We start from the raw sequence: 20,867 nt of genomic DNA, 5'->3' as shown, positions 1-20,867 counted from the left end.
GGAACACAACCACCAGGGGACAGCACCACTCGGCAGAAACAATGCAAGCCCCAGGTGTAACTCTGCATTTTTATCGGAGCCACATTAAATGTAAAAAGATTAGTTTTCTTTCATTTAACCCAATATATCCAAAATATCACATCGATATTAATAAAAACATTAATGAGAACTTTAGATTCTTTTCATATCACATCTCTGAAATCTTCCAGAACATACGGCATGCATACTGTTATCTATTCACCAAAGACACCGGATCTGTATTCAGATTTCATAAAACCTTAATTCACATACTCAAGTTGTTTGAAATACGCTTAAAGGTTTTATAATACCTGAATCAAGTATCAGGTTTTAAACTGAAATTAATAATTCAGCTCCTCGATTGCACCAGACACACGTGAAGTGCTCACCAGTCATATGCGGCTGGCGGGTACTGTCCTAGACAGCACAGATCTACAACCCAGGTCTTCTGACTCTTCAGTAATCCTGCCTAAATTTCTGACTACACGTCCAATTATACACTTCTAACATTTTTCAAGATGTTTCGCATATGATCTCACTTTTTTCCCCCATAGAATGTGCCCTCTAAGATAGAAGAACATGATTCTTTTATCTATCCAACCATCCAAACAGTACATTGCAAACAGTACACAGTCAATAAGGCACTAATGCTGTAAATAGTAAAAAGTAAAAAGGCAACCACAATACACAACTTCACTTTATAATCAGACTTCATCTCATTAGACTAAACTGTAACATGAGAAAAAGAAAACTTGGGCGCCTGGGTAGCTCAGTCTGTTGAGCGTCCGACTTAAGCTCAGGTCCTGATCTCACAATTCGTGGGTTCAAGCCCCACATCAGGCTCTGCGCTGATGGCTCGGAGCCTGCTTCGGAATGTGTGTGTGTGTGTGTGTGTGTGTGTGTGTGTGTGTGTGTGTTTCTCTCCCCCGCGCTTGTGTGCACACACGCAGTCTCTCAAAAATGAATAAACGTTAAAAAAAAAAAAAAGTTGAAAAGAAAACTTATTACACTATTAGAGCCACCTACCTGAATTTCAGGGATTCTAAATCCCACTGCCAGAAACAAACTGTCCCATCAGCACCAGTAGAGACCATGTATCTTTGGGAGCCTTTGGCCATCGGGCTAAACTGAAAAAGAACAACACATACAATTCAGTTTCCTAAGTGCCTATAAAGTCATAGTTTAATGGTTTTTCAAAGTTAATTTCTTTTTTATTTTTTTTTTAATTTTTTTTTTTTTCAACGTTTATTTATTTTTGGGACAGAGAGAGACAGAGCATGAACGGGGGAGGGGCAGAGAGAGGGAGACACAGAATCGGAAACAGGCTCCAGGCTCTGAACCATCAGCCCAGAGCCTGACGCGGGGCTCGAACTCACGGACCGCGAGATCGTGACCTGGCTGAAGTCGGACGCTTAACCGACTGCGCCACCCAGGCGCCCCTTTCAAAGTTAATTTCAACTCACAAATTTAAGTAAAACATAACCATTGCAAAATACAGGTGACAGTATAGTGAAAAATCATAACCTACAAAAATAAGGTCTATCTCTCATTTGTAAATGTCATGCAATCTCAATAAAAGATTACTGTCAAAACTAACAAACAAGAATAAAGAGAAAAACTTTTGCAAAGAGAAAGTGAAGAGCGTGAAGAGTTGGTCCTACCAATATGAAAGCTTATCACAAAGCCTCAATAATTAAAACTATGGGGCATGGTAGGTACAGGGTCAGAATGACCAATGGAAAAATAGATTATCAACTCCAAAATGGCCCTTAATGGAAGAGTTAAGATAAAGGGTTGTCTCAAAACAGTTGGGGAAATGATGGATCAAAGCATAAATGATTTACCAATCGTAGAGCAATCTGGAAGCTATTCTTCAGACTATAGACCAGGATAAATTCCAAGTGGATCAATTATCCAAATATTTAAAAAACAAAACTATGAAAGTATTCTAAGGAAACACAACAATTATACTGTTAACTTCAGAACTGGGTGTTCAACTGTGCTACACAAACAAGCTAGATAACGTAAGATCAATTTGGACCAGAGACATCCAATCAATAAGGCTTAACAGATGGAAAGGAAGGTACGAAGAAAACAAGAAAAACACATTAGGCAAAAGAATGTGAACCAAAGTACAAAAGTGAGAGGGACTGTGGTATATGACAGCAACGGAAATATCTATAGGACTACTGTGTTCGTTTGTGGAAGTGGTGGGGAAATGGGTTAAATGGTAGAGACTCTGGACCCAGTAAGAGCAAGAGGTAAATGCTGTTTCAAGTAAAATGCAAAGATTTGTCAGACAACAGTGTACAATATTTACTGAAAGGAAACAGATAAGACAAACCACCAAGAATCAACCCAGTTAAATCCAAGAACCTTCACTTCAAGGAAGTAGTCCCTTCCTTCCCCCCAGGGTGGGGGAGGAGAGCCATGCAGAAGGAAACACACCTGGGGACTCACCAGGCATTCAACACAAGGAGCTTAGCAAACAAAGTACAGCCATTAACAGGAAAGAAGAGTTGAGAAGCAATTTTTCTAGGTTATTCACATAATTATTCATCATTATAACATCCCAGAGAGATACAGTTTATTATGTTTTATGATATTTCCCAAGATTATACACTTTATAAGGGAGGTAGGATTTGAATCTAAGACTTCTTCAAAGAAGCTTTTTCCAAGTTCCTTCTCTTCAAGTATAGAAAAGGAAGGGTTTTTTAAAATGTTGAAAGTGATCATTTACATCTAAGCAGGTATGTTCCAGAAGGCAGACTAAAACTGAGTTTTGGGGAATATCTCATTAAAAGTAATAACTAGGGGCGCCTGGGTGGCTCAGTTGGCTGAACACCCGACTTCAGCTCAGGTCATGAACTCGCAGTCTGTGAGTTCGAGCCCCGCGTCAGGCTCTGTGCTGACAACTCAGAGCCTGGAGCCTGCTTCGGAGTCTGTGTCTCCATCTCTCTCTACTTCTCCCCTGCTCATTCTATGCCTCTCTCTCTGTCAAAAATAAATAAACTTTAAAATAAATAAATAAATAAATAAATAAATAAATAATAACTAAAAGTATATTAACAGCTGAATATTCTCATAATTAAAATTAAAACGTCACAGTAAAATTTGTAACTCTGCATAGGGTATTTTAAGAATTCCAAGCCCGAATGTCTACAGAAAAGTAACTGCACCTGAAGTCTCCTATGTTCTAACTAAATCAAAGTCTTAGGTACACAAGTGGTGTTGCTGTCTAGTTCATCTCACTGACAACTCTGTCCCTAGCTTGACACAATACCGTCCTCTCTGTAACACTTCAAAAATATTTTTAAATACCTAGCATGGCAAAAGTTGCCAGGTTTGTTTGGGTTAGGTTGGAGGCGGGGGCTGTTTGTGCTTATCTTCTCTCCTAAATGAACTTGATGGCACGCTAAATTCCATTAAAACAAAGCAACTGGGATTTCAAATATAAACACACTAACCTTATACCATGATTTGGAGAGATATGACATCTTTACAGCACTGAATCTCCTGATTCAGGAGTATACTATACTAGACATTTTCACTAAAACGGACTATTCCCTCGCCACCCAATGCCAAGGCTGTCATTTTTTAAGACCTCTCTTCATGAAGAGTTTTCTAATTTCCTGGTAAAGTTTACTCCTATGTGTATGAAGGCTTTTGTTGCTATTGTGATTTATGTTCTTCTGTTATATTTGCTAATTAGTTATTGATGGTTTATAGCCAAGTTTTGGTTTTAGGACATAGGTTCTGTATTTATCTGGTTTACTAAGCTCTCAACAATTCTGTAAGTTTTAACAGAAGTCACCAGCGAGTCCTCTCAGCTTTGGAGTTTTCTTTTTAGGAGATTTTTTTTAATGCCCAACAGGCATATTTTTAACCTTTCAAGCTTTCCCTTTTGTAAGAGCAACATTCCTCAAATACAATATACTGACAGCCATGTTTCATTAATCATCCTCAAAGCTACTCATCAATGACCATAACATGTACCTCTGGATATTGAAAATAAGAGTCTCATTTTTCCAAGGAAAATCCTTATGCATAAAGGAAACATAAGAAGTATGATTTCTCAAAGTCCCTGGCAGCTTTATGACTCTGTACTACAATCTCGTGTAGCTACTTCCAAAGTCAAAATCGTTTTCCTGAAATCTACACATTTTTTTTTAAATAAAGTCCATTATTTATTTTGAGAGAGTGAGAGAGAGCAGGGGGAAGGGCAGAGAGAAAGGCAGAGAGAGAGAATCCCAAGCAGGCTCTGCACTGTCATCGCAGAGCCCAAGGCAGGGCTCGAACTCACGAACCACGAGATCGTAACCCAAGCCAAAAATCAAGAATCCGACACTTAACCAACTGAGCCACTGAGGAGCCCCCAAATCTACAAATTCTGAGTATTCAGTATATAACATATGCCTGGAACTTCTACAACTTGTCTGGTGGCAAAGTTTAATGTATGCTGAGCCTCTATGTTGCTTTTTTTTTTTTAATTTTTTTTTAATGTTTATTTTTGAAGGAGAGAGAGAGTGAGTGAGTGAGTGAGTGAGTGAGTGAGTGTGTGTTTGTGAGTGGGGAGGGGCAGAGAGAGAGGGAGACACAGAATCTGAAGCAGGCTCCCCCGGCTCTGAGCTGTCAGCACAGAGCCCAACACAGGGCTCGAACTCACAAACCGCTAATTCATGACCTGAGCCGAAGTCGGACACTTAACCGACTGAGCCACCCAGGCGCCCCTATGTTGCTTTTAAAGAATGCATTCGTCAAAGGTAGCTAGTGACCCTTATTAAAATACTGCCAAAAATGCAAATCTTTCCTGTGTGTTTATTACATGTGCATTTTAGACAGATTTATGCAAAGGGGGAATTTGCACAACATAAAACTCACCATTTGAACCATTTTAAAATGTGTAACTCAGCAGCACTTACTACTTTCACATGCAGTGCAGCCATTACCACTATCTGGTCCCAGAGCTATCATTTTATAAGACAAATTGTAACCTGTCAAAGCATTTTCAGTGGATTCTCTTGGTATAGCATACATGTAATATGGTGCCATACTTGTCTCTTGCTGTAAGTGGATAGACATGAACCATGTGAACCTGAATCATGACACTACAGCCCAAGATCCTCAGCATGAGTCTCCTAAGAATACTGAATTTCTAATCCTTAAATGCAACAAATGTGTCAACACTCAAGAAATTTACTATCAATATAATACTGTTATGTAATACAGAATTCATACTGAAATTTCTCCTAATTTCTCAAATCTGCTTTATAGATTTTCTTGACTCCTAAAGCCGGGATCCAAATCAAGGCTCACATATCACATTTATACTTGTACTATTTTCTTAGTTTCCTTGTAACTTTATTTACTTATTGACTTAGCCTTTGTTGAAACTAAATGATTGAAGGATATGGATTTACTTCACAGACTGTTTCTTAATTTGAATTTGATTACTTCCTTGTGAGATTCAGGTTAAACTTTTTTTAACAGAAATACTAACAGGAAAATAAGGAAATTTCACTGTAGAGTCAATGCATTTATAGTTACAGGTCTATTCAGATTTTCTTCTTCTCTGTGCCAGTCTTCATAAGTGTTTTTCTGAGTATTTACCTGTTGCATCTTTATTTTCAAATTTCTCATATGGTCATTTAAGATATCCTCTTTTTAATGTCTGAAGAGTCTATAGAGATGCCCCCTTAAAGCTGATAATGGTTACTTTTGACGTTTTTTTTTCTTCCTTCCTCAATCTTATACCAACATTTTCAGTCTTTCAAAGAACTTTTGACTTTGCTGACCCTGTTATGCTTATGTTTTCTAGCCTTAATTTTTGTACTTATCTCCCTAACTCATCCTCTATGGTTTCCTGTTATTTTTCTAACTTCCTGAGAAATACAGTGGATCACTGAATTTCACCTTTTTAAAATATATGCATTGAGAGTTATAAATTTCCCTTTCTGCACAGCTTCAGCTGTGTATTCGTAATCCAATGCCATGTAACAAATTACCCCAAAACGTAGCTACCAAAATCAATATATATTATCTCCCAGTCTCTTAAGGGTCAAGAATTCAGAGAAGCTTAGCCAGGTGATTCCAGCTCAGGGTCTCACGAGGCTGCAGGAGATGTCCGACAAGCTTCCGGAAGGGCAGACTCCCTTGCCTCTGGCAGGAGACTTCAGGTGTTTGCCGTGAAGACCTGTCCTTAAGGTTGTGAGTATCCTATCCAAACTGTCCTATCAGGACAGCTGACCTCCCTCAAGATAAGTGAGTCAAGAGAGTAAGGTCAACCCAGGGCGCCTGGGTGGCTCAGTCGGTTAAGCCTCCAACTCTTGATTTCAGCTCAGGTCATGATCTCATGGTTGTGAGCTCGAGCCCCACATCAGGGTCTCTGCTGAGTGCAGAGCCTGCTTGGGGGTCTCTCTCTGCCCCTCCCCTGCTCACACTCTTCCAGTCTCTCTCAAAATAAATAAACTTAAAAAAAAGAAAAAAGACATGTCCACGCTATTCGACATGGGGACTTATCGAGGGACATGAGTCCAGGGAGGCAAAAATCACCAAGCACCATCCTGGTGGCTGGCTATCGAATTCTACATTCCATGATAGATAAGAACCTAATATTTTCATTAATAATTAGTTAAGTATTCCCAAATTCTTATTGTGGTTTCTCCTTTGACACATGGGTTATTTAAAAGTATATTGCTTGGGGCACCTGGGTGGGTGAGTCAGGTAAACATCTGACTTTGGCTCAGGTCATGATCTCACGGTTCGTGGGTTCGAGCCCCACATCAGGCTCTCTGCTGACAGCTCAGAGCCTGGATCCTGCTTCAGATTCTGTGTCTCCCTCTCTCTCTCTGCCCCTCCCCCACTCATGCTCGCGCGCGCTCTCTCTCTCTCTCTCTCAAAAATAAACATTAAAAAAAATTTTTTACTAAAATAAAAGAAATAAAAGAATATTGCTTAATGTGAGGATTACTCTGCTATTAATTCTGGCTGTTAATAATTTCAGGCTTAATTCCACTACTGTCAGAGAATATATACTCAGGATTATTTCAGTATTTTCAAATTTGTTGAGAACTTGCTTAAAGGGTCAGAATGCCGACAGTAGTTACACAATAAACACCCCACTTACAGTTGTAAAGAAATGATACTGATATTATACACAATGTTTCGATGTGGCATCCAAGTCATTATTTATGTTGTTCAAAGCTGTGTTTCTTTTTTTATAATTTTTTTAAATGTTTATTTGTTTTTGAGAGAGAGAGAGAGAGACATAGTACGAGCAGGGGAGGGACAGAGAGAGAGGGAGACACAGAATCCAAAGCAGGCTCCAGGCTGTCAGCACAGAGCCTGAGGTGGGGCTCAAGCTCATCAACCTCAAGATCATGACCTGAGCCAAAGTTGGACACTCAACCAACTGAGCCACCCAGGCGCCTCTATGTTTCTTAAGAGTATAGACTCTTCATTCAATTACTGAGACAGACAGAGATGTTTTAATCTCCCACTATGATTATGGAGATCTACTTTTCCCCATGAATTCTATTTTTGCTTTATGTATTTTGACTCCATGTTACTAAATTTAGAACTCAATCTTCTGTTTTTATCATTACAAATTGCCCCTGTTTACCTCTAAAAATAGTAATTTCCTTAAAGCCTATTATCTAATATTAGCATACTGTATCAGCATTCTTACAGTTAATGTTTATAACAGTTTCCCATCCTTTACTTCCAGCCTCCCCTTAGCCTCACAGCGCAGGCGGGGTTTTGTTTCTTAGTTATGTCTGAAGTCTGTCTCTCACTGGAACCACCTAATGCACTTGTACGTGAAGTGCTCGTGAACACACTGCTGTCTGCTGACAGCCTGGTAACATTCCAGCACTTCCCGACTTTCTTTTGCCCTCCTTTCTTGCCCTTTTTTTATTACTATTATTCCATATTTCCCCCCTATTGCTTGCTATACACCCTCTTACATTTCTTTTGCTATTTTAGAGATTACTAAATCCACCTTCATCTTAAGTCTTATGTAAACTTGTATTTTTCACTTCTCGACGCAAAGATGTCAGAATACTATGGGTACCTCCTGCTGACATACAAGCCCTATTACTATTATTTGCTAGTTCGGCTGTCTCTATATTTTTAATTTTTTTTTTAACGTTTATTCATTTTTGAGAGAGAGAGATAGAGAGAGAGAGAGCGCGCGCGAGAGTGCGCACACAAGTGGGGGAAGGGCAGAGAAAGAGAGACAGAATCCGAAGCAGGCTCCAGGCTCTGAGCTGTCAGCACAGAGCCCAATGCGGGGCTCAAACCCATGAACTTTGAGATCATGACCTGAGCTCAAGTTGGACACCCAACCGACTGAGCCACCCAGGCGCCCCAAATCTAGAGTTTTAAACCCATAAACCCTTAAACCCATATACTTGTTGTATACAGTTGGTGCTTTTTTCCATTTGTCCGCACTTTTTTTTTTTTTTTTAACTCTTCATTCGTCCTTGCATCTCCAAGCCTAGGATCACATTTCCCTCTCAGCCTAAAGAAGACTATTTAGAAATCCCCTGTTCCACTGCTGGGAGACTTCTGAAAATGTGTTTAGAGAGCTTCAGTGACAGATTTGATGGGTTCAGAATCCTTGATGGATAGTCACTGTCAATGATCACTTTATTAATTTTAAATAAACCCAAATATAAGATTATTTTTATGTCTTTATTTCATTAAAGCTCTCCACCCAATGTGGGGCTTGAACGCACGACCCCGAGACCAAGTTGCACACTCTACCAACAGAGCCAGCTTGTCACCCCCAACAGCACTTCAGAAAGATCACTTCTTGGGTGGGAGGGAGGAGAGGGTGGGCAATGGGAATTGAGGAGGGCACCTTTTGGGATGAGCACTGGCGTTGTATGGAAACCAATTTGACAATAAATTTCATATATAAATAAAAAAAATAAATAAAATAAATAAATAAATAAATAAATAAAAGAAAGATCACTTCTTGAGGCACCTAGATGGCTCAGTCGGTCAAGCATCTGACTTCGGCTCAGGTCGTGATCCTGCGGTTTGTGTGTTTGAGCCCCACGTTGGGCTCTGTGCTGACAGCTCAGAGCCCAGAGCCTGCTTCACACTGTGTCTCCCTCTCTCTCTGCACCCCCCCTGCTCACGCTCTGTCTCTCAAAAATGAATAAACATTAAAAAAAAAAAAAAATAGAGCACTTCTTTGGGGTCACCAGAGTAGCTCAGTCAGTTGAGCATCCAACTCTTGGTTTCAGCTCAGGTCATGATCCCAGGGTCACGGGATCGAGCCCTGCATCAGGCTCCAGCGCTGAGCACGGAGCCTGCCTGGGATTCCCTCTCTCCCCCCCACTGCCACTGGTGTGTTCTCTCCCTCTCTAAGATAAAAAAAATAATAATAAAAAATAATAAAGAGCATTTTTTTTTTGTCTATCGACTCCCACTGTTCTACTGAAAAGCTAATCATCAGCCTTACTGCTTATTTTTCCTTTTGGTTACCTTAAGATTTCTCTTTGGCTTTAAAAGGTTTATTGTGATGAAAGGGCACCTGGGTGGCTCAGCTGGTTAAGCGAACGACCCTTGGTTTCAGTTCAGGTCATGATCACGTGGTTCGTGACTTCGAGCCCCACGGGGTTCTGCACAGACAGTGCAGAGCCTGCTTGGAATTCTGTCTCTCCCTCTCTCTCCGCCCTTCCCCTGCTTGCGCTCTCTCTCTCTCTCTCTCCCCCTCAAAAAATAAACTAAGTTAATTAATTAATTAAACCAAACACAAGTTTTCTGGCCACATTCACTAGCTGCAGTTTTCCATATGTTTATTCTGCTCAGGGTCCTTGGTGCTTCTTCAATCTGTGGCTCTATTTCTTCAGCGCATTTTGCAAACTTCGCAGCTCTTATCGCTTCAAGTGCAGCTCTGGTCCACTCTCTCTTGTCCTCTTGTTCAGGAATTCCAAGTACACATGGAATTTCCAGTTGCTGTAATTTTTTTCTATTCTAATTAGTTGCAAACGCAGCTACACATAAATTGTGTAGGTATTTCCAAAATATTTCCTCTCCAATCTTACCAGTGTGTCAAATACTCTACTAAGCTTTTCAGGCACCCCCAGTGGAATCGGCGAATGCCTTACAACTCAAGGCTCCTCTCTCTGCCCTTTCCTTACCTACCATATCTTGACGTTCTAAGTTCTTATTAGTGCCTCACATATTTCTTCACGAAAGCCACGGGCACCTGGGTGGCCCATTCCGTTGAGTATCCAACTCTTCATTTCAGCTCAGGTCATGATCCCAGGATTGTGAGACTGAGGCTTGCTTTGGGCCGGGCACGGAACCCACTTAAGATTCTCTCATTCTCCCTCTGCCACGCTTTCCTGCTCACACACTCTCGCTCCCAAATGAAATAATTTTTAAAATAAAAATAAACAGGGGCGCCTGGGTGGCTCAGTTGGTCAGGTGTCCAACTTCAGCTCAGGTCATCATCTCATGGTTTGTGACTTCGAGCCCCGCGTCAGGCTCTGTGCTGACAGCTCAGAGCCTGGAGCCTGCTTCGGATTCTGCGTCTCCCTCTCCTTCTGCCCCTCCCCTGCTCACGCTCTGACTCTGTCTTTCAGTAATAAATAAACGTTAAAAAAAAATTTTTTTTTTAATAAAAATAAGTAAATAAGTGAAAGAAAGCTAATCCAAACCAGCTATACATTATGTCTTTTCACTCCTGCGGAATGTTCATTTACTGTTCTTTCAGACAGACAAAAGGTTCTACCTCTGGTTCTACTAATGTTTTTGAGAATGTAAGTTATATCCAATGACACTACATGATGCTACCCTTAAGCGTGTACACCAAAATACTGACAGTGACTACTTCTAGATGGTAAGATCATGGAGGCTTATTTTCTTATATGCTCATTTTTCTGCAAACGATATTACTTGTACACATTTTCAATATAAATTGGAAGAAAAAAACCTTTACTAAAATTAAAAATGTTTTCTATATGCCAGTAACAACAGAGCAAAGAACATGAAAAAGATTAATAACTAAAACTGTGTACCTGTTTGACTATGAACTTTGGTAACCACTGGCAAGCACAGATGACCTCTGATGTATAAAAGCTTACTACCACCCAGACTTCTCAGGTATATTCAGTAGATGATAACCACACGCGGCCCCATTACCAAAGAATGGGCCTCAGGAAAGACCAGAGCTCCACTTTCACAGTGCGGGACTCCATAATGGTTTTAGGACAGACACCAGCACAGAGTACTAGAAGTTTTCTCATTTGCTGCTATACTGCCTATAAATTCATATGAAATAACAAAACATTAACTGTGAAACACAGTCTTCTAGAAAACAATTACACTCCTTGCCTTAAAATAAATAGGTCCACCAAAATCTCGCTTAAATTTTCAAAATATAACACTATCCCGATTACGGTTGTCTTCATTCAAAAATAAGTTTCTTGTCTCTATCCTTCAAGAAAACTGACCGGAAGAGTTTAGGAAAAAATCTCTCTTGTCACAAGACTTCACACCAAATCTCTTTGGAGACCACTTAGCACAGAGCCTGGGTGAATTCATACCTGAAAATGGAACCAATCCCCCAGTTTTATCCAAATTCAAATCAGAAGCACCAATGTACCTTAAAAGGCTTCACAAGTCATTATCTCCTAACAAAATGTGATTTTCGAAATAATGACCCAAATGCACCATTTTCAGTTCCGAATGAACTAATGGAGCTAAGGCAGTATCGTCGATGGCTACTACAGAGAGACTCCCAGACATTTCACACCTAGAAGAGCATACACCTCAAGGTGATCAAGCCTTTGGATCAATGATCCTGAAAGTGTAGCCTGAGGAGGAGGAGGAGGAGGAAGAGAAGCTGGGAACTTATTAGGAATGCCAATTCTCAGGCTCCACTTCCACTATTTTCAGTCAGGATCTCTGGCGGTGGGGCCTAGCGATCTGTGCTTGAAACAAGGCCTCCACGTGATCAGGCCTACATTAAACAGAATTACTGCTCTGGATCCAACATCCAAGTTACAGGAAATACAGGGACATATTGAGCTGCTCTACAAGGATATAAGCAATAACAGCCAAACTGTGGGAACCCAACTCTTTCAACAGAGACACTTACTGTAAAGGGTTTTAAAAGTTGGGCAAGGGAATGCAATTTGTTTTAAGCTTCTTTTTATCGACAGTAATTGTAAGGTATAAGTTTTGTCCGGTTGCTCAAAGTAACTCTATTTATGAGACAAATGGAAACCTGAACATGAAAAAAAGAAGTATGATGATGTTTTGGTTGCCTTTTTTTTTTTTAACGTTTATTTATTTTTGAGACAGAGAGAGAGAGAGAGAGAGGGAGAGAAAGCAAGCATGAGTGCGGGAGGAGCAGAGAGAGAGAGAGAGGGAGACACAGACTCTGAAGCAGGCTCCAGGCTCCGAGCTGTCAGCACAGAGCCCAACACGGGGCTCGAACTCACGAACCACGAGATCATGACCTGAGCCAAAGTCAGATGCTAAACCGACTGAGCCACCCAGACGCCCCTGGTTGTGTTTTTTAAAAAGAAATCCTCATCTTTTAGAAAGACATATTGAACTACTTACAGAAGATAGGATATGAAATCTAGGATCTGCTTTAGGTACAAAGTGAAGTGGTTGGGGAACAACTAGCCATGGGCACCTAGGGATTCATTATATGAGTCTACTTTGTGTATGTGCAAAATTAGCTTCCACAATAAAGTGAAAAAATTGTTTAAATATACTTCAACAAATTTAATCAACTCAGCAAAATCCACAGGTTTTGAAGTAGAAAAATCAGGGTGCCCAGGTGGCTCAGTTGGTTGAGCATCCAACTCTTGATTTCAGCTCAGGTCATGATCCTAAGGTCATGAGATCGAGCCCCACATCGGGCTCCGCAATGAGCATGGAGCCTGCTTAAGATTCTTTCTCTCTCTCCCTTTGTGCCTCTCCCCCACTCACACACTCTCTCTCAAAGAATAAAAAATAAAGTAGGAAAATCATTAATGTAGCCTCAGGTTTGTAAGCGACACTCCCCCAGTTCAATAGTAAGCCTAAAAGAAGCAATACGTCATTCATCATGCCTTCCTGTAAAGCTCTAACTGCATTAGACATTACATCACCCTTCCAAGAGTCATGGAGGTATGATTAATTACATTTCTCTTGGTTACTAAAACAGATCACACAATTGCTAAGCATCTTACTATTTGTCACCTCTGAGGAGAAAGAGTTTCAAAGGAAAAGGAGATCATATACATATATGCACACTGAACCTAGTTTACCTGTAAAGATGTGATTGACCCCGTGTGTCCTTGGAGCACAGCGACCGGGGCACAAGTTCTCAAGCACCACACTCTGATGATCTTATCACAGCTCCCTGCAGCGATCATCGTATTCTCATAGTTGACCGCCATATCTGAAATTTCTGCAGAATGACCTCTTAATGTGGATAATAGGCGGCCATTGTGTGTTGACCAAATCTTCACCAAACAATCATCTGAACCCTAAGAAAAAATATACCCCAAAATAAATGTTAACACAGCAAGTCCTTTACAGCAGTTTAAAAAATACCATTTATATGTCACTTGAATTAAGTATCTATAACTCCTCTTCCCAACTGTAGAATACTCTATAAATTATGAATCTTACAGTCAGAACACTTACGGAACAATAGTTCTTTTCTTCCTCAAATCACACCTACATAAAAATACTGTGAAGTTTTCATTTCTGTGGACCAGACCACATTATAAATACTATTTTCCCAAAATTGCCTGCCAAATAATGAGCCCAACCAAAAGTTCACCACTCACAATTTCACTTAACAATGGTTAAATGTCAGTTTAGCTCACATCAAACTAAATAATTTGATACACATTAGGACAGATATACGGATCACAGGCTGAGTGGAAATCCCAAAAACAATTAAAAAATAATGGGACTAGCACCCTCATTCTAAATAAACAGACAACAGAGTCTCAAATCTGTAGCACCAGCCAACACCCATCTAACTCAGCCCACTTTTGAGTCTCTACTCCAAATCTCGCAACTGAAAAAGGAAACTTAAATTTGTGACCCCTTATAATTTTCCCTTAAAATATTAAAATGGTAAATTAAATTACAAATATTTATGTATAGTTTTATAATAATTGTAAAATAATCTTGCAGTATTCAAGTAATCAATTTCTCTGTATCAATGAGTAATCGATGTGAGTATGAATCACCTGTAGAGATTTAGATTTTTATGGAAGTTTTTTGGTTTGTTCTGGTTATTAGACATACTAGAAACATCATTAGCAGGTCTAGAATAGGCTGGAGGGGAAGTATTAGGCATGTATATTTTTAAGATCCTTGACAATCAGGCCCATGAACCACAGCTCTACATCAATGTCTCACCAACACCTTAAAGGCCTAGCTACCTGCATCTGAGTCACTTGGGCTACTTAATAAAAATGCAAATTCATGGGCCCCGCATCAGACCCATGGAGTCAAAATCCCTGAGAATAGGAAGCATAGAACCTACATGTTTTAGAAGATTGCCTAGATGATTCTAACCCACATGCAAGTGCTCCAGATTGATACCAAATGGAGTTTAAAACATTAACTCACTGTAAAGATTCTATGTCCTGTCCTATCAAATGCTACACAGTAAACAGCAGACAGATGTCCGAGAATCCTTCTGTGCATTTTGATGTGCTGATACATGGTTCCTGGAAACGCTGTGCTAAAAGTGGAACACCCTGTGAGTTGTTTTCCTCGATGTATCTCCACTAGGAAATAAAAACAATGAAAATGGTTAAGGAAGAGCCAATATGTAAAAAAACGAAAAACTCCACAACAATTTCTAGAGGTCACAGAACCTATGTTCTAGAAATCCTAAGGACAGACACAAGTTTCTCCCCAATTCTGTTTTACTATAATCACTATTAAGGGCTTATTGCAACAAGATTGTCTTTCCTTAATTTTTATTGCGTTTAGGAATAACTTCAGGAAAGCCACTTTGGAAACCGGTATTCATCACTACTGAAACACTACTACCAGTATTTCCTTTTAAATTTTAATAGAGCAGTTACAAAACTGGTCAAGAAAGTAAAAAGACTGTTTCGCTCATCTGAAAAGGCAAGCTCACTCACCAAGACTTGGTGGGGAACCATAATTCACCGGCATTTCGGGAGGTCTTCCTCTGTGAAGAGCAGCAAAGGCAGAGCCCTTCCAAACTGTGTGCCTGCAGTCTTTAAAACGAATTTTAGATACACATAAAATCTTGAAAGTTAACCCCAAGAAAGATTTTATAGAATACTTACGTATATTGTAATAAACTGTTTATTCAAAGTTGTACCAACTAATATACTTTAACAGAAAAGCCCTAGAGGTTTATTAGACTATTTCTGAAGGGGAAAAAAAATGAAGACATCTCAGATACAACAACAACAACTAACATCAGCGTAGCACTTTACAATTTACAAAGTGCATTCCACGTACATGATCTCATTGAATCCTCACAACAACCCTGTGAGGTAGGTTATGATCGCCAATGTACAAGTGAGGTAACTGAGGCTCAAAGGTTCCAGGACCTTGAAAGAGATCCGCTGCAAGTGGTTAAGTCTACATGGACCATACAACCAGATCACTGGACTTCCGAGTCCTATTCAATGCCAAGTAAGTTTTTATTTTGCCATGCAGAATCATACCACACGGTATTAGTGATACGAGATCTTAATCACAACTGATCCAACTTTCCAAAAAATGGAAATTTTTGTAAGAAAAATTTGATCTATATGAAAATCCTTAAAACGTTAACGGAGTTTTAAAATTAATTTTGGCCAATATTACCATGACTTTAATCTCCCTAGGAAATACGGACAAAATCAAATGCCTTTCCTCTTGTTTTGGGATCATGGATAATCCTTTACACAAGAGCACGCATGTAGGATCTGGGAGTCTGAACACTCATTCTCAAGTCCCGTCCCTCTTTGACCTATCGGCAAATACATACGAAGAAACATCATCTGCCCCCCCTAGAGGAGAGAGCAGCAGAGCACAGATTACGCTGGGCCAGAAATCAGCTTCTTCACAAGTGAAAGAGGAAGGGAAGGAAGGCATCACAGAAACCTCTACTGAGCCTCGGGTGCCCCAACCTAACACGCATGTTACGTTTTACATGAATGGATTCATCGCCACCATCATGACCAAAGAGCGGTTACAAGGCATCCTCTCATGACACTAGTACAAAACAGAGAGATACGGACCCTACCCTAGGGCAGCTGGCTCAAGTCTCTTCTAAGGTCTGCCGGTTCTAAAGCAGTGCTCATCACAAAACAACACGGAGCTTGACACAAGTAAAGAAAACAGAGGGGAACAGGCCATTTGGGGCAACTACTACATAACAGCCTAAAATAGAATAATTACAAGGTGAATAGGAACACAGAGAAGGGAGAGTAAGAACAGTTTCCTGAGCCAAGCCACAGTGTGGCAGGGCCACAGAGCACTAAGAAATGACTAAGGGCGACAAAGCGGTCTGGCATGGAACCAAGAAGGAGGGTTGTTCTTTCTCAGTCAAGCTTTGTACTGGTGGCACACCTAAGAGGTGGCATCACATCAGCAACAGATCTTAAAAATAATCACGGGGGACGAACTGGACGGATGCTCAGGATCCGAAGAGCCAACATTCTTGCCCATCAGCAGTTAGGCCACGTTGTATACATAGATCATATCACATACATGTACTTAGTCTAAGTGATTTATACCAAGCTAACAGGAGAAGAACAACAATTCCAAACATTTTGCTACCACATAACTTTGCAAAAAAATTAAATTGGTGAAAAAAGAACCATGCAATTGTACATTTTTGGTGCTTGTTTTCAAACTGCTCCCAAATTTAGAAAATCACTTCCCCTTATAACAAAGGGCTTTCGGAATCTAAATACCAAATAAAATACTTCTAGCATTTAAAGAGTTTATTAGACACATACAATTACATTCAGTAAAGTTATAAGTGAGCTACAAAATAGAAAATTAAGAACTCACATCAAGAAAACCTCAAACACATCTCAGAATAAATTCAAGCTTTTTCGCTTAACATCTATACCTTTGTCATTTTTTTAATGCAGAAGGACCCATTAAACACTTACGTAGTAAAATTCAATGTCTATGCTAAATGCAGAGAATTTTATAGTCCACAGCATGGTTTATAGTTACATATCGCCTTTCTTCCACAATGCTTACATTACTTCACAATTATAATTATCATTAAGCTACAAAGCAGAACACTTCTTCAAATTAAGGTACCTTTTGCTGTACGTAGCAAAGACTGCCTTCCTGCACCAAGTAAAGAAGTGACTCTTGAAATACTGGGTGGAATTTCTTTATCCAACATGGGACCAATGCGCTGGCAGATTTGCAACAGATGATCAGGAGCCACATGCTTATTGGACAAGACCTAATTGGAGAGCAAGTTTTTTAAACATTATTTACAATAGCATCAAAAAACATTAAACAGCCAGGGGTAAGTGTGACAAAACATGTGAGAAACATGTACAACGAAAACTATAAATCACTGCTGAGAGACATTAAATAAAGAGCAAACTCATCTGTAGGTTCAAAGCCATCCCAATCAAAATCCAAGCAGGCTGTCTTGTAGAAACTGATTAATTTTATTCTAAAATTCACATTCAAATGTAAGGCGCCTACAAAAGCCAAAGCAGCTTTAAAAAAATACAAAGTTGAGTTATGAAAATAAATATCTGACTTCGGGAATCGTTATATAAGGACAACTGATTTCTGACAAAAGCACAAAGGAGAAAAGATCATCTTCTCAAACAAATGGTGCTGGAACCACTGGATATCCATTTGCCAAAAAGGTTTCTCTTTTAATGAACTTTGATCCATACATCACACCATAAACAAAAACTATCTTAAGACAGATCACGTACCTAAATGTATAATCTAAAACTGCAGAACTTATCACAGAAAACCCTGGAGAAAATCATGACCTGAGGTTAGACAAAGATTTCTCATATGACAACAGTCATACAATCCACACAGCAACCAGCCCATACACTAGACCTCATCAAAATTAACAGCTTCCGTTTTCGTCAAAAGAGCATGAATACAACCCACAGACTGAAGGAAAACGTTTGCAAAGCATATTTTCTGATAAACGACTTGCATCTAGAAACTAAAAAAACTCTCAACACTCAATTATAAAAAAAAAAAACAAACTAACTTTTAAAAACAGGAGAAAGATTTACACAGACCATCAAACACACATACACACACTCTAAAGATGCGCAGCACCATTCATTGGTAACAAATTGAAACCATAATGAGATATTACTACACACCTGTTAGAATAGCTAAAATCAAAAGGACCAGACCAAGATTGGCAAGAACGTGGAGAAACTGCTGGTGGGAACGTACAATAGCAGCACAACCACTTTGGAAAACAGTTGGCCACTCTTCCCATAGGCAGCCTGGGGTGATCTTTGAAAATGGTTCGCTATTCACTTGACCCAGGAAACCCTACATAATCACACAAATCAAGAGGCTCAAATCCCTGTGTTCACTTCAAGGACCCAGGGGAAACTGCCCAGGCCATCGAGGGTATGTGTATCCAAAGGACACCACCTTAGAGAAGCAATGTATGCCCTTCCATCACTGCCATTGTAGAGCTGATAGGTGCACCCAGGCCACACAGTGGGGCTGGACACAGAATCAGTGGTCCAAAAAGAGCGCTCAATTTTTAGTGAACATGCTTAAAAATGCAGAGTCATGCTGAACGTAAGGATGTAGATGATCCTCTGGTCATTGAGCACATCCAGGTAAACAAAGCCTGCAGGACGCAGTATAGAGCTTACAGGGTTCATGGTCAGATTAACCCATAGATGAGCTCTCCCTGCCACACTGAGACGATCCTTACTAAAAGGGCAGACTGCTCCTAAGCTGGAAGAGGAAGCTGCAAAGACGGAAAAGATATCCCAGAAGAAAATGAAGAAACAAAACTTACAGCCTGGGAGTAAATTCTATATAAAATAAATGCAAATAAAAATTAAAAAAAAAAAAAAAGAGAGAGAGAGAGATAGAAAGAAAACAGTTGGGCAGTTTAATAGCACATATACCTACCGTATTAACCAGCTATTCTATTCCTAGGTATTTACTCAAGAAAAAGAAAAGCACATGTTCATACTAGAAGTCTGTACGTGCACATGGCCCTGCTACATCTGGCCGCGGGAACAAAGGGCTGTTCTCTATAAACGTCTAAGAGAGTGCCTCCTGCAATTAACCGGTTCACCCATGCCTGGGATGGGCAAATGGCTACTCAAACGCTTAAATTGGCCCCCAAGTACAGCCCAGAGACAAAGCAAGAGAAGGAGAAGAGACTGTTAGTCCAGGCTGAGAAGAGAGCGATCAGGAAAGGGGATGTCCCCTCCAAGAGGCTGCCTGTCCTTCGAGCTGGGGTTAATACTGTCGCCGCCCTGGTGGAAAGCAAGAAGGCTTGGCAGGTAGCGACTGCACACGAGGTGGATCCCAGTGAGTGGGCTGTCTCCCTGCCTGCCCTGTGTCCGAAGACGGGGGTCCCTTACCGCGTTATCAAGAGGAAGGCCAGCCTGGGGTGTCTGGTCCCCAGGAAGACCGGCACCACTGTCACCTTCCCACAGGTTAACTCAGAAGAAAAAGGAGCTCTGGCTAAGCTGCTGGAAGCTATCGGGACCAATGACAATGACAGATACGATGAGACCCGCAGTCACTGGGGAGGCAACATCCCGGGTCCAAAGTCAGTGGCTTGCATCGCCAAGGTGAAAAAGGCGAAGCCTAAAAAAACTGGCCCCCAAACTGGGCTAAGTGGACACCATTATATTTTCCGTACAGAAAAGTAATTAAAAGTTCTTTAAAAAAAAAAAAAAAGTTTGCACATGACTGAAACATCTTTCTTGTTAAGATCCCAAAAGTGGACACACCCAAACGACCACTAACAGGTCACTGGATATACACGTTACGGTGCATCTGTAAAATGGAACACTATCTGGTAATAAAAAAAGAAACATATGTGACACATTAATAACACGTGATGACATGGATGAAATCTCAAAATTATGCTGAAAGAAGCCAGAAAAAGAGTACATGTTGTATGGTTTTATTTACACAAAACTCTAGAAAATGCACATTAATCTACAGTGACAGAAAACAGATCAGACGTTGCTGGGGGCAGGGAGCAAGAAAAGCAGGAGGTATTACAGATGGGTTCTTCAGTGTCACACGCATCCAAAGTCATCAACCTGAACCTTTATAAATGTGTATTTAAGTCAATTATACTTCAAAACAATAAAAACACAAAAGCTACCGTGTAAGTTAAACTCATGAAGAGGCCTCATGACACCTGATCTGAATGTATCTGTCCTAAACTTTAACACTGCATTAAGGTTCCTCAATCACGAGATGACGTTTCTCAACTGTGACGTCACCAACGTGTGAGCAAAGACAAAGTGCTGCTCTGGACAGTGCATGTGCGCAGAACACACAGTACTCCTGGCTCCCTTCCGTCCATGCCGACAGCATTCCCCATGCCGCACAACACCAGCAATGCCCCATACATTTTCAAACTCCTGAGAAACCCTGCCCCAAAGAAAACCTGAAACATAGTTCAAGATCTCACTTCTGGTTCTTATGCATTAACTCAAATATAAAACAAGCCTGGATTCGGGGCGCCTGGCAGGCTCAGCCAACAGAGCATGTGACTCTTGAGTTCAAGCCCCGCAGTGGGTGTAGAAATTACTTACAAATAAATATTTAAAAAAAAAAAGCCCAGATTCAATATAAAGTTTTTGTTCATAAGCACTAGTGACAGAAGAGGC

General features: G+C 40.3%; 1 protein-coding gene across 1 annotated transcript in view; it reads right to left on the bottom strand.

Annotated features, from left to right (window-relative positions):
- BRWD1 (bromodomain and WD repeat domain containing 1) overlaps positions 1-20,867 on the bottom strand; it is a 127,771-nt gene that overhangs the window by 86,270 nt on the left and 20,634 nt on the right. The window contains exons 5-9 of the mRNA XM_040483906.1: positions 17,305-17,455; positions 15,150-15,248; positions 14,626-14,786; positions 13,302-13,523; positions 1,045-1,145 (exon numbers count right to left, since the gene is read on the bottom strand). Of these exons, the coding sequence (XP_040339840.1) occupies positions 1,045-1,145; positions 13,302-13,523; positions 14,626-14,786; positions 15,150-15,248; positions 17,305-17,455 (734 nt within the window). The remainder of the gene's footprint in view (positions 1-1,044; positions 1,146-13,301; positions 13,524-14,625; positions 14,787-15,149; positions 15,249-17,304; positions 17,456-20,867) is intronic.

Source organism: Herpailurus yagouaroundi, unplaced genomic scaffold (assembly GCF_014898765.1).
Source record: "Herpailurus yagouaroundi ecotype Mexico unplaced genomic scaffold, PumYag 162, whole genome shotgun sequence".
Taxonomy (NCBI): Eukaryota; Metazoa; Chordata; class Mammalia; order Carnivora; family Felidae; genus Herpailurus; species Herpailurus yagouaroundi.
This window is presented reverse-complemented; position numbering and strand designations above follow the sequence as displayed.